At 49.5% G+C, this 14,040-nt stretch overlaps 1 protein-coding gene across 7 annotated transcripts in view; it reads right to left on the bottom strand.

Annotated features, from left to right (window-relative positions):
• TENM4 (teneurin transmembrane protein 4) overlaps positions 1–14,040 on the bottom strand; it is a 720,251-nt gene that overhangs the window by 204,964 nt on the left and 501,247 nt on the right. For 5 of the 7 annotated variants that reach the window (XM_032357369.1, XM_032357365.1, XM_032357366.1 and 2 more), the window contains 2 exons: positions 10,807–10,905; positions 9,374–9,609 (listed from right to left, as the gene is read on the bottom strand). In XM_032357369.1, the coding sequence (XP_032213260.1) occupies positions 9,374–9,609; positions 10,807–10,905 (335 nt within the window). The remainder of the gene's footprint in view (positions 1–9,373; positions 9,610–10,806; positions 10,906–14,040) is intronic. The other 2 variants (XM_032357368.1, XM_032357371.1) reach the window with 1 other exon arrangement.

The raw sequence follows: 14,040 nt of genomic DNA, 5'->3' as shown, positions 1-14,040 counted from the left end.
CCCTAAAATCCAACACATCTTTTTTGCCGGGGTGAAGGGAAGAAGATTTCACTAACCAGGAAGAACCTGGTACCTGACTGGTAAACAGCATCCCTCCAACAGCCAGCCTCCTGTCGACATCTCCAGGGAGGAAGCCAGGAACAGATGAGGGCCAGGCCGAGGTGTGCACCTCACACGGACTCCCGTGCTCCCTGCTCAGCTTCCAGTAGCCATTTTCCACCTCACAAGCTCTCCCTGCCTCTAGGCCTTCCCTCACTGTTCCCTGCATAAATATATGCCCCTAGGCTTATCTTTTTCTTTCCCTCCACTCCGAGCCTTGTAACAGTGGTTAGGCTCTGACCCGGACACCTTCCCCCTGCTTTCTCTCCTTCAACAGACTTTTGCTGAACACATGCTACATCACATTGACCCTGTACAACAAATGGTGGCTGTAGCAGTGAGCAAAACAGAAATAATTTCTGCCCTCATGAAGCTTATGATCTAACAGTGGGGCAGGCACAAACCGATCCATGACACAATGGTCAGCTGCGCTTGTGGGGAGCACCATGAGTGCTCTCAGCACATAACTGGGGTCTTGGCTCAGAAATTTGCTGAGGAGGGAACATGTGAGCTCAGCTCTTCAAAAGGAACTGACAGAAAGAAAGGGGATGGAAATCCCTCCAGAAATGAAGACTCTCAGAACCACCTGTAACCTCCCTTACCCCATCCCCCAAACCAGTTTACCCAAGGTCAGGCACAAAGCCCTGCATGGAAACTACCCTTCTGAGACCCTAGGAGCCCCTAGGAGTGAGGAACAAGAACTTTAACCTGTGCATCCCTTGTGACCCGGAAATCCTGCTTTTGGAACAAAATAATTGAAAGAAGAACAAACAGAGAAGGAGGCACAAAGACATGCAAGGAAGCACTATTGAAAATAGCAAACAGTTGGAAACAGTAGGAATATGATGATATAGTAACGGCACAAATATGACGGAGCTCTTCGACTTGACAAGAATGAGGACTGTGTCAATACTTAGAAACGTGTGCAGGAAAAAAGTGGTTCACAAAAATGGCAGAAGGACATCAACCCGAGAGTTCCTTCTGGCTGACGGAGGCCTTTCACTGCTATCCTTCAAGAAGATCAAGTACCACACACAGGAAGCCCTAGAAAGTGTCTGCAGTTTGCCCCTCTCTCTTAAATTCTGTATTCCATCTTACAGTTTTCTCAACCTTTCAATATCTTAGAGTTTGATTCTGAATCCAGTAAGTAAATCACCTCTTTACTACATCTCGGAAAAGCAGTACCTAAAACTACCCAACAGGGAACAGGTGTTTGCCAGAGGCTGCAAAAGGGACATAAGGGAACCCTTTGGGGTGTGGGAAATGGTCTGTGTTTGACTATGGTGGCGGTCACGCAAGTCTACACATCTGTCAGAATTCATCGAATGGTACGCCTCAAAAGTGTTAATTTTCTGGGTGTAAATTTTATCTCAGTAAATCTGATTTTATCTCAGTAAATCTGATTTTGAACATAAGCGGGCAGGGCCCGGTGGCTGAGTGAGGTTTGGGCTCTTGAGCTCCTAGGAGTATGGTCGCATCCCTGAACATTGCTCGCGAGCGGAAATAGGAAATGTGGGGAGATGGTTGTCATCTACTTGCCTTCAGACCTGCTCTCCTTCTCCACCCTGCTCCATGCCTGGGAGGCTGAGCTACACGGTCTGGATCAATGGGCTTCGCCGAGCCCTAGGTGCTGTCTAGGTTTCACCAGTGGGAGGAGATCGGTGGGGTGGTGGGAGAGGTGGGAAGAGAGTGAGGTCTGCAAAGTTGGAAAATGTTTCATGCCAAGCGGAAACACAAATGCCTTTATCACTTCAGCTAGTCTTCTGTTTGCTTGTTTATTCCTGTTTTACAGACGAGGAAAGTCATCTTGAGGAGGCCGAGTCCTTGCCCACGTGGTACAGCAAAGTCCTGGCAGAAGGTCAATCCGGACAAGTTCCACTAGGCTGTAGAGTCTGGGCACCTACCCTTGCTCCTCCCACAGCAGACACAAGCAGACACAAGCGGCCCCCATTCTATGCGGGCAGCAGTCTTGTTGGAAAAGCTTTCTCCCACGGAGCCCAAATTGGCCTTCCCGTGCTCTTCACCCTAAGGGCCTGCTTCTGGCCCCAGCAGCACCACGAAGCACGTCAGCCCCTTCCTATGCACAGCAGCACTTTAGGTCACGGCAGCCAGCCATGCCGGGCTCCTCAAGTCCTCCTTTTGGGGCATTGGAGGATATCTGTCTGGGCTCTGTTATAAAAAGAACAATCTATATATATCTTGCTATTAGCAATTCCCACTGAGCAGCATGACGGAATCAATCTTGGAGAGAAAAGCTTTAATACAGGATCCTGTATCTTTATCACTTTTTCCTCCCCCTAAAAGATCAAGTTCAATCATCTCCATTCCCCATTCTTTGGGCTATAAAGCTAAATCTATGGCTTCTATCCAAAGGGCCTGATGGGAAGTCGAAGAGAAAGGAGAGAAAATGAACCCTATTGCGCACGAACAACACCCAGGCACCCACTGCAACAGGTGTGTGCTTCTGAAGCAGACGGCACCTGGGAGGCCAACGCACGTGCTGAACCAGAGGTGGGGGGCTCGGGGGTACGGTCACCCTAGCTTCTAGTTCTAATCTTTTCTCTGCTCATTTCGTGTCCCTTTCACCCACACCTGAACCCTCGGACATACAATGCCCATTTCTGTTACCATGCTTTCACCTATGTCGTTCTTCTGCCCAGAAGACCCTTGGCCGATTTTACCACCTTGCCAGAGGGTGGAGACCTGGGAGGGAGCCCGCACTCAATGGTCTGGCCCGCCTCCATCAACACCAGCCAGCTAAGCTCCAGAACGGGGTGACCCAGGCTCTTCCAGACCAAGAACCGTGAGATTGCAGGAAGTAGCAGTCTCTGATAGCTGCCTTATGTAAGGCAATTCAACTGAGTGACATTCTCACTAAAACTCTCACCACTTCAACCAGAGGTTCTGATTTTTTTTTTTTCTTTCTCCCAATCCAAAGCCAGCTGCTGGTGGAGGTGAAAATGCGACCTACTTAAAAAAAAAAAAAAAAAAGAATCCCTCATCACTGTTGAGCATGTTGTAGCAGTAGCTACGCAGAGGCTGGGCAGCCAGGTCCGTGACTTCACCCTTCATGTCCTGGTTTGGTTTCCTCCAGGCAGCATCTGTAGCAGGGACCTGATGGGATCACACTCCCACCACATCCTGGGCTGAGGTGACTGTGGTCCAAGGAAGGCTAGCAAATCCTCCCAAGGCCACCAGCACGGGACCCCTCCTATGTCGCATGCCCTGTGTGTTTTTGGAGTCAGCTCATTTACCCTGCACCACAGCCTCATGACGGAAGCCCCATGACCCCCCATCACACAGATGAGGAGGCCAGGGCTCTACACAGCTGGCAAGAGGCAGAGCTTCCGGCTGCGTCCAGTCCTCTCTTCCCATCAGAACAGCCTGCTGTGCCCGAGGAATCCTGTGGAATGGTGCCCCTTTCCTGCAGGGGGCAGGGCCTAGGAAGGAGATACCATGCCAGGGTAATCTCCAGTCTCCCTTTCAGTGGAAAGCGAGGCCTGCTCTTTGTATCCTTAGCAAGCCTTTTTCGTCTCCTGTTCCGAAGGCCTCTCTGGCAAGACCGGTGCTTGGAGGGTCCTCGAGATGTGAATCCTCAGTTCTTTGGCGGCATTCGGGGTCTGTTTTTCACGTGGGGACCCAGAACACCAGGGAGCCTGTCAGTTTTAGCTGCATAGAGGCAACTGTCAGGGAAGCAAGAATCAACTTTTGTCCTAGTTAAAAAAATGACGTGAGGCCCTTTTTGGTAATGATTCTTCATGCAGCTGCTTCCCTGGAACAGCAAGATATCGCTACAAATGTTTTCTGACAGGTCCCCCTGGTTGTTCTGTCAGCTGCCCTTGTGACAAACATAGGCCGGGAAGCCTGGAGGCACCGCACCAAGACAAGGCTGGTCCAAGTTCTCAGCCAAGACATACAAATTCTCTTCTGGATGTGATGCTAACTGTACTAATAATACTATCAATTATAATAATAATCATATATAATTTTTACTGAGTGCTAATAGTACTAGGCAGTAGCCTAGCTATTTCATGCAAATTATCTTTTTTTTTTTTTTGAGGATTTATTTATTTATTCATTTGAGAGAGAGAGTGAGGGGAGGGGCAAAGGGAGAGGGAGAGAAACTCAAGCAGACTCCACACTCAGCATGGAGCCTGACATGGGGCTTGATCTCATGACCCTGAGGTCAGACTTGGGCCAAAACCAAGAGTTAGACACTTAACCAACTGAGCTACCCAGGCACCCTTATGCAAAATATCTTACTGGAATCTTGCAACAACCCTGTGAAGTAACTGCTATTATTGCCCTTATTTTTCAGATGGGTAAACTGAGGCTCAGAGAGGTTAAATAGACGAGCCTGAAGTAAGTAGCAGGGCTGAGGTTTGAAAGCAGGCGGCCCGATTTCAGAACCCATGCTCTCAACCACACTGCTACAAATTCCTCCTGTGTAAAATGGGGGTAATCATTCCAGCCACACCCGCTATAGGAATCTGAATGGAACCTGAGCTCAGAGATGTTAAGCAACTTGCCAGAATTTACACTGTCAGCAAGTGATGAAGCTAGGCATGGGCAGGACCTTTGGATTCTACACCATCTGTTCAAACCCTGAAGCTACCTCATAGTGGCTGAGAGCGTGGCCTTTAAAATCCTAGGTCCTTTGCTGGTTTTGTGACTCTGGCTCATTGTTAACTTCTATGAGCTTTAGTTTCCCCTTCCAGAAAATACAGAAAATAAAATCTACTCACAGAATTGTTGTGCATGTTCAGAAAGATGACATAATGGGCTTGGAGCAATAGCAAGCACTCAGCAAAAACCCAAAATACCAACTACTGCAATGGCAAAGTCGGCACATACAGTTTAAGATCATGAACTTGAAAAAAAAAAAAAAAAACTGAGTGCCAAGGGCTGGGGAGACCACAGTCCTGCCATTTACCAGGTGAGGGAGGTGGTTTACTCTAGCTCACTGGGTCTCAGTGTCCTCCTCTGTAAACTGAGGAGAAGAATTCAAGGATCCTTGGGAGGTTTCAACGAGAAAACACAGGCAAAGTGCTGGGAACAGGAGGTACGTGTGGGCAGTGCACAATCCAAGCTGAGGGCTCTCATTATCAACGACAAAAGTGGCCCCTGTTATCTTTATGACACTACACTATACTGCCTTTTGTGGTAAAGAATATTTTAAAAACAATTAGCTGCTATAAAATAAAGCATCATTTCTGGGGCCGTACAGTTTCATGGTTTGAACTTTTAACTAACCTTCCCTCCATATCACGCTCTCTATTTTGTTCTATAAACAGACTTATTGTCTTCAGAAAAGAGATGGCAGAGTATTCAAATACTCAAAGACCTTCATGGGAAGAATGGGCCAGTAAGGCAAGGCACTCATGGTCAACAGATACCTCTCTGAACAGGTGTCCTTTGGAGACAAAAATATACATCTTATCTCTGATGGGATGCCCCAGGATTCTTAAGGGTCATTCCAAGATTACCCCCCCCCCAAAACTAGAGTAGCCAAGTAACACCCCTGGGAGGGAGGAAGGCCCAGAGGCCTTGCCCCAGGCCCTGCAGCTCTTGTGCATGGCCAGTGCTAGCTGTGATTTCTCTCTCTTTCTATGAAAGTAACTGCAGATGTCTCTGCAAATGAACAGGAGCTTTTGAACTAAAACCAAATGTCAAATGGATCTGTCAGGGTTCCCTTCACATATGGCAGCCCTGAGCAGAGAGCAGAGAAAGAACAATCCTTTCTCTCCCTGTTTTCGCCTGCCTTGGTGCTGGTGAAGTGATACAATTCTTATCTGCAGCATGATAGGATGTAGAAAATAATTACAAATGAAAAGGTTATTCATAATTTTTAAATGAGTTAATTAGTAAACCCAGTCAGACTCACTCATTACAGTAATTAATAATTGATTATACTTGAAATTAAACACAATTTTTCATCAAAAATCTAATTAAATATCTGTGCTTGTGCCTGTTGATTAGATCAGTTGGTCTGCTGGAAAAGTCTTTGTTAAGGATATTTGTGCTCAGCTGAGACAATTAATTTGATTTTTAATAATTGATAGTTCCTTCCAAGTTAGTCATCACAGCCTGTGATTATGGCCACGCAATGAGAAACCCGTCCCTTGCCCCCAGCAACTGGAGGAGACCGAGCCCCAGGCTGCCGCCCCAGCCCTGAGGACAGGTGAGGCTGGGCCTTGCACCTGTGATGGGTTCACCTGCATTGGCTTACTCCGGCCTCACACACATCCTGCTAACATAATGGCTCGTGCCTATTTTCCAGATTAGGAACTCAAGGCTCAGAAAGAGAAGTGAGTTGCCCAAGGGTGAACAGAGGCTAGGTGGCACAGCTGGGAATGGAATCCAGGGCAGTCGGAGGCTGGGTATAAACTCTGAGTCTTCAGGGAACCAAGGGAACACCCCAGTCTTGCCCGTCTGACCTGGTCCTTGGATATGCAATCTATCCAGACTTTATGTTTCTGCAGAGAGAGGGTTTTATCAGAAGGATGTGTTTATTCTGAGCAAGGACAACTATCAGTGGACTGACCACTTGTAACAGGAGACACAGATTCTCCTAAATCGACCTGCCACCCGTCCTCTCCACCTACATGTGCTACAACCATCCCAACTGAGGCTTCTCCTGACCTGTTTATTGCAATAGGGCTTATCCTTCTTTCCCCTGTACTTTCCTTTCTAAAATAAAAGTCTGACAATATCCTGCCACTGCTTAAAACCCTCCAATGGCTCCCCACTGACCATCTAGAAAGGTTTGTAATTTGGCCTCCAAGGTGATCCTCCCGATCTGACCAAAACCTCTGTCATTAGCTCCAGCGCCCTTCAAATGCTTCCAACACAGAAAATGGCCTTACCACCGCACTGTCCTCGCTCAAGTCCGAAACTTCCCTGGGTGTGAGATCTACTCTCTGCAAGTTTACTGCTGGTTGACTCTGACTGCCTCCATCATCATCCTTCCCAGCGAGCCTCCCCTAGTGCTCTTGGCGCTGGGTATTCCCACAGCCCCTGAGTGGCCTCAGTTCACTGCTGACAAGCCTGTCTCCTCTGGTAAGCTACGGACAACTCAAGGGCAGGGACTGTATCTTTAGCCCTGACATTTAGCACAGAGCCTAGCCCAAAGCAGGTACCCCATATGGTTTGCTGAATGAAAAACAAACTTCAAAAAATCATGGATTCAAACACTGTCGGTGTTGGAAGGAAAATTAAAGGACATCCAATGAAAAATCCCAGTCAGCCCCTGAAACTTATCCTTGCTGTGTGGTCATTGAGCTCTGTTTGTGCCCTTCCTACAACAGGGAGCTCACCTCTTCCCAGCAGAGCCTATCTAAATTTAGACCGCTGAAGACTGACCCCCATATTCTTATTATGTGGGAGAAGCAGCAGCTCATGGGATGTAAAACAGAAGAGAGTTTATGGACTCCTACAAAGATGTATTCTTTCTTCCTGAACCAGGCTATGCGGCAGAAACCGAAGACTTTGGTGCAAGCTGATGTCTTCATGTAAGCCAACGACTTGACTCCTGATGAGCAATGACACTGCTTGTTCGGAAGTCTACTCATTTAGGAAACATGTCAGTCACAGACAAGAGTTGTGCTAGCGGTTAGCCAGGACCCAGCACTGGTGCCGGGAAGAAACTTTCATGCTGGTTGATGGTGCTGGGACGTTCACAGCCCTCACCTGTACCCCGGTTATCTCTCATTGTGCCTGGGTGGCCTCTGGTCTCCCCCAGTCTGGCTATTCCTTTTACTCACTGACCCATAGTAGGGATGGCAAATGCCTGGCACGTCATTGACAATTCTCCACGCTGGTGCTGACGACAGACATTACTAATCAAACACAGAGACCCTTTCCCCCTGAGCCTAAATATAGCCTCAGGGTTCTTCTTAACACAGCTTTCTAGGCAGTAACAGCTAACCAATCACATAGAAGAGAAGAAACGTATGCCAACGTGGCCCTGAAGCCATGAAATTCTCCCCATCAATCTTCACAAGGGGAAAAGAGACCTGGCATATCAAAGAAAGCTTATTATGGCTTGAGACACATAAGGAGACCTCCCTGTTTGAGGGACTATCATCTTCCTGATTACTTATTTTTATAAAATTCAAGAATCTTGAATGCTCTTTCCATGCTCAAATCCCTTCTCCTAAACAAGGAGGGGGGCATGTTTCCTTCATCATTCCCAATGACAGCATGTGCTACCTCACCACAATGCCCTTTTTCATCCACAGTGCCTCTGCCTATCACAGCGTCCCTTTCCACGGCGGATGGCACTCTGTTTCCCCCGCCCCATGCGAGTTACTTCTGTTTCTGGTTACTGGGTTTTTTCACTGGAAAAGTCCCCCTTGCTTCCGGAATTATCTCAGAATTCCTCAGCATGAGATCAAGGCGTCCTCAAGCTGGCATGACCTGCCTTAAACTCAAGAATGATAGAATCTGAAGGCTGGAAAGGATGGAGGTTTAAGCCAACCCCTTCAGATGCCTTGACTAACAGGCTGATGTACACTGAGGCAGCTGACTCCGCACATGCCTGCAGATCTCTTTAGAGGACCATCTTCCCTGGGAGCAGGCCAAAGACAGTGGCTGGAATGAGGCAGGAGACCAGGCTGTGTGGGAAATTCATCAAATGAGCACCCAGTGGATGGCCTCCTGCAGCAGCAAAGCAGGGGCCAGCCAAGTTTCCTCCATCTCGGAGGTGGCCTGGGGGCAGGCAGGCAGGCCCAGTCAGAGCTGCTGGGGGTCTCCAAGCACCCCGCAGCCAGCGTTCACTGCTCACTGGGACCCGCTGCTCCTCAGCTGGGATTTCCCTGGGCTCCTAATCAGGGTTCCACTCTGCAACTTGGTGTCCACAGTCCCCCCAGACCACCTCGCCAGACCCTCTCCTTCAGATATGCCTTCCTGATTGAGGTCAGCAGAGTCCAATCCAACCCCGAGGGACCCTGTGTCCTTCCTGCTCCTCACCTCAGCTTTGGGGCACCAGCAGGAGAGGCCTGCCAGCCTCTCCAACGTGTCATTTGTGGTGACTCCCATCCCCGACACTCACAGTCCAAAGGCCAGTCCGTGAGGGCCGGGCCTCACGCAAGGCGTCCAACCTGTGATTGAGCACCTGCCAAGAGTCCTTCCTGGCTTACGTGCAGAGAGGAGAAGAGGGTCCCAGGGAGCTGGCTGGGACAGGTTGGGGGCGGAGGCCAGTGCCACAGGGCTGCAGGGCTGTCAGGCCGGATCAAGGGGAACAAAGGGAAGCTGGGGCGAGGGAGGCGCTTACCCACGAAGTAGGCCAGCAGGATGACCAGCGTGGCTGAGATGACGATGGCACTCAGGGCCGCACACTTCCAGTTACAGTACTTGGAGGGCTTCTTGAGGTTGAAGGCCGGCCGGGCGAAGGTGCTGCGGGGCAGGGGCCGGGGCGGCGGGGAGTACACCGTGCTGGACGTCAGAGGGTACCCTGGCGACGTGGTGCAGAAGAGTGGCGAGGTGCCTCCCGGCTTGAAGAGAAAATGCCTGGGGATGGAGAGAAGCCAGGGGCCATCAGGGTCTGCAGACTCGCAGGGACCCAGAGCCACCTGGAGGACAGAGGCAGTGGTAGAAGCATGCGGAGGAGCCTGGACAGAGTCGCCACGGAGAAGACGGGAGGGACGGAGAGGAGTAGAATCACACACCGACCACACAACAGGGCACGCGAACACACGCTTCCACAGAACACAGATGGGACAGCCCTACCCATGGGAATCCGCTCCCCTCCCCCACCGGGATGAGGCAGGACGTGTTCCCAACCCCACAGAAGGCTGGGTGTGGAGACCCCTTTCCTGGGAAGGGATGGGGCTCAGATGCTGTTTCTTGGGTCTTATATGAGCTGTTCTCTAAAATTACTGGTAGACTTGGAAAGCATCTAAAATCAAGTTCTGTGCCCTGGAGATAATGGAACTTAAATTTTTCTTCTCTCTCCCAAACCTACTTTGCCAGTGTACCTCGGTGGAGGTATGAAATACCATTATTTCTGAAGGGTGTTTAGGAACTGGGAACCCAGAAACCACCGTTAGGTTCATGTCATGGTTGAGTCCCCTCTTGGCTGTGGTACAACCAAGGGCAGCAAAGGCTTTCAGAAGCCAGATGCTGCCTTCCAAACCCCTGGGAAAAGCTGTGCGGGAGGAGAGAAGGGCAAGTGCATCCTACAGCCCAGCTCCAGTCTTTAGGGCAGCGTGGTATGGTCCAAGCACATGGTTGTGGCCAAACTAGGTGTCAGGAAATCCTCCAGAGCTTGCCTTTAACCATGGCCATGGGAGAATTTGTACACAGCCTGGGAAATGGGGTGCACAGGCTGCACTGCTTCCCCCTGAAATCTTAGAGCAATCTTGCACCTTGCTGGGGATGCAAGATGTCTCAGCCCACAGAAGAGCTACTCAGGGCTACATAAAAATGTGCTACACAAAAATCACTACAAGATGGCTTTCAGAATGGCAGAGGCAGCCAATGAGATGCTGGGAGCTGCATATTAACAATGCTGCTGTTAATATGCTGAAGACAGGGATTCCAGGGATAAACTCTTCCAAGTTGAACATGGACTTCGGTTTGGGCATGCACCATGGCATCATCACCTCCCGCAGGAGATCCCAGGGAAAGGTCTCAGGGTCTGCATGCAGGTGCCAGAGCCAGAGGGAGAGCATGCAGAGAGAGGAGGACCATGGGGATGTCACCTACCCGTCACTGTAAGCCCCATCATGGCGGGAGGCGCTGAGAATGTCCATCTCAATGAGGTTGTCCTGCAATGTCCCTAGGAATGGCTGCTTGCCTAGGTTTCTACGCACACATGGAGACATGAATGAAGCAATGAGTCATGCATCGATGAAGGGGGAGAGTAGAGAAACACACAAAGTAGCTGTCTGGTGCAGCTGTGCGTGAGATCAGCGGACATGGCTGCCAGGCGATGAGTCTGTGTGCAAGCCACATGTGCAAGGGGTCTGCCTGGAGCAGGGCATCCAGAGGGAGCATTCTATATACGAACCTGAACATCTGACGGTTGTGGCCATCCAGTCACAGCTGTCCCTGATCAAGACTGGTTATGTCTCGGGCACTGAGCTAGGCATGGTACAGCCATTCATTTCAAATCTTCAAAATAGGCTATGCAAGGAAGGCGTGTCCCCATTTTACAGACGAGGAAACTGAGATGTGGAGAGGTGACAGGATTTGCCAAGGTCACCAACTAGCCAGGCTGAATGCAGGAATCCGCACTCAGGTTTATCTGTTTCCAAAGCCCTTACTTTCTCTGCTTGAGATAGTCTACATCTGTTTAAACAACAACTGAGATACCTTGCAAATCCAAAGGGGGAAAAAATGACAAGAATTTGGGGTCATTTTCTTCTCAAGCAGTGGTTCTCAGGTTCAAGTAGGCATCAGAATCATCTAAAGAGCTATGCCTTGCAGAGAACCACCTCCAGAGATTCAGAGTCAGGAGGTGGTTGGGAGGGGGGGGCTGGGAATCTGCATTTCTCAGAAGCACCCCAGGTTGATGCTGGTGATATTTAGAGGTCAAGGTCCTTCCACAGAGCAGAGACCTCAGTGACAACTGACTGGTGAGGATGGCACCCTTCAGAAGACAGAGGAGGGGGCTTCGGTCTCCCCAAGTACGCCAAGGGTAGTGCAGCATTTTGTGACATTGCTGTTTCTAACACAGAAGGAGGAGATGCACACCTGCCCTTTTTGCTCTCAGCCATGTCTGCCAAGTGGCATCGCTCACACTTGGGTGCACTGGATCACATTTTCTGGTAGATTTAAGCGCTGCTCCCCGCTCAACTGAAGACCGCTGTGTCCACCTCAAAGAAGGGCTCACCGCAGAGAGCTAACTTTTGAGTCCCACCCTGCAAGGGACCTTCCTGCCGACACTGACCAGCTCTTGAGAGCCAGAGAACCTAGATTCAGGTCCCGTTCCTGCCTCTTTCTTGCTTTCTGACTTTGTGTTAGAACCACAACCTCTTCCACTTTTATACTTCTTCGTCTATAAAATGGGGATGATGATACTAAGTTCACAAAGTGAATGTAGGACCCAAGGAGTAATGCTGGAAGAATTTATAAGGGCTAAACAAAAATTACTAACGCTGACTGATGTACATTAGTACTAATTTATGTAGTGTGAGTACTAATACTAATACTAATAAATATTATGGAAGTACTAATGTTAATCTACCCTCTGTCCAAACTCCTATTCACTGTTCTAGAACACCATATTATCTAATGTCAGTGTTACTCCCCACAACAACATTGCAAAGTCAGTCCTATCATCTTTGCTTCATAGGCTGGCAAAGCATGGCTCAGAGAAGTAACTTTTCCAGGGTCTTATCACAGAGTAAGCAAGTGGCAGAGCTGGAGCAGAGCCTTGGTCTATCTGACCCCCAAAGCCAGGCCCCTGGGCCTCATAACCCTGTGTCCCTGCCCAGGCATTGGGTTTGCACCCTGCCCTCCCACCCCTGCCCATACTTACAGACAGAAATGAGGAGAGGCTGTAAGTATGTCCCCAATGTGTCATTTCATAAGCATCCTTGGGGACAGTGAGAGCACAAGGCAACACTATTTAGCAGCTGGAACCACTGAGTCCTGCTGCGGTGGTGGGGACCTCCCCCCCAGAGAGTTCTGAGCTGCCTGGTGTCCAGGCTGGTCATGGTCATGGCCCTGGGGCCTCCCATGGTGTCTGAGGGGAACTGCAGGGGTGTGGAAGCCCTACAGAGTGGTCTCATTTCTGCCCCCAGATGTGGGGCAGGTGAGTCTGTCTCAGGATTCATAAACAGGGATGATCACTTCTTATGGAAGCTATGACGTAATTTAGATTGTGCTACTTCTCTGCTCACAACCTTCCAATGGTTCCATAAGAACAAAACCATGATCCTTACCTGGGTGTACAAGATCTGGTCCCCTGCTAGCTCTCCAACCTCACTTTCTGTGCTCTGTATACACTGGCTTCCGTGCTGTCACTCCGAACAGCTAAAGCCTTTGTTGTCATTTCCCTGAACTGCCCTCCTCCAAACATGTGCACGGGCCATTCCTTCTCTTCTTATGGCTAACTTGCTCTTCCTAAATTACACCTGGCCCCTTGCACTGCTTTAGTTTTCGACACAGGACTACACACACACACACACACACACACACACACATTTTTTTTCTCTGTTGCAATTTCAGTCCCCCAAGGGTAGAACTCTTATCTGACTTGTTCTCTGCCGATGTGCACAGAGTCTAGAAGAGTGCCTGGTACACAAGAGTAGGCACTCAATAAATATTTGCTGAGTACTGTCAATGATGGGTATACAAAGGGAAGCATACTGCAAGCACACAGTGTTTAATTGAGGCGAGCACAAGTGTTTTATTATTATAGCCCCCATTTCCTGTCGTTCACAAGGGAATTTCCAGTCTCTGCACAGTCCATGTGGCCCAGCAGGTCCTCACCACTCCTGCCCACAGGGCCCGGAGGCAATGGGAGCTCAGCCCCGGGCCCTGAAGCTGGCTGCATGGCATGCTCCCAAGTACTCCTGGAAGCCTGGCCTGCATCGCTAGGCTAGGACTGGGCTCTCAGACAGTCCCATGAGAACCTTAAAACTCATCAGAAAGAAAGAACCATATTCAGAGAAAAAAGACACGAAGGGTCAAAATCGAAATGTTGATAATGGGATTTTCCAGTGTCTGGGTCAAGGATGGTTTTTTATTTTTACTTCTATGATATAAAGAGAGCGGGCAGGCCATTCTCTCCTAAAAGGACACACCCATTAGGACAAGGCAAGAGGCGGTGCAGTACGAAAGAGTTTCTGGAGCAATGGACTACATACAATCCTGAAACAGCTTCCATGTGCACGCTAACTCGGGCATCTGGGGGGACACTAGCACTTGCTGAAAATATTGCCAGTTCGGAATGCTACCACTGCCTTCAAACACCCCGTTCTGTACTTTTGA

This window comes from Mustela erminea, chromosome 9, assembly GCF_009829155.1.
Source record: "Mustela erminea isolate mMusErm1 chromosome 9, mMusErm1.Pri, whole genome shotgun sequence".
In the NCBI taxonomy this organism is placed as follows: Eukaryota; Metazoa; Chordata; class Mammalia; order Carnivora; family Mustelidae; genus Mustela; species Mustela erminea.
The sequence above is the reverse complement of the archived record's forward strand: the minus strand, read 5'-3'. Positions and strand labels throughout refer to the sequence as shown.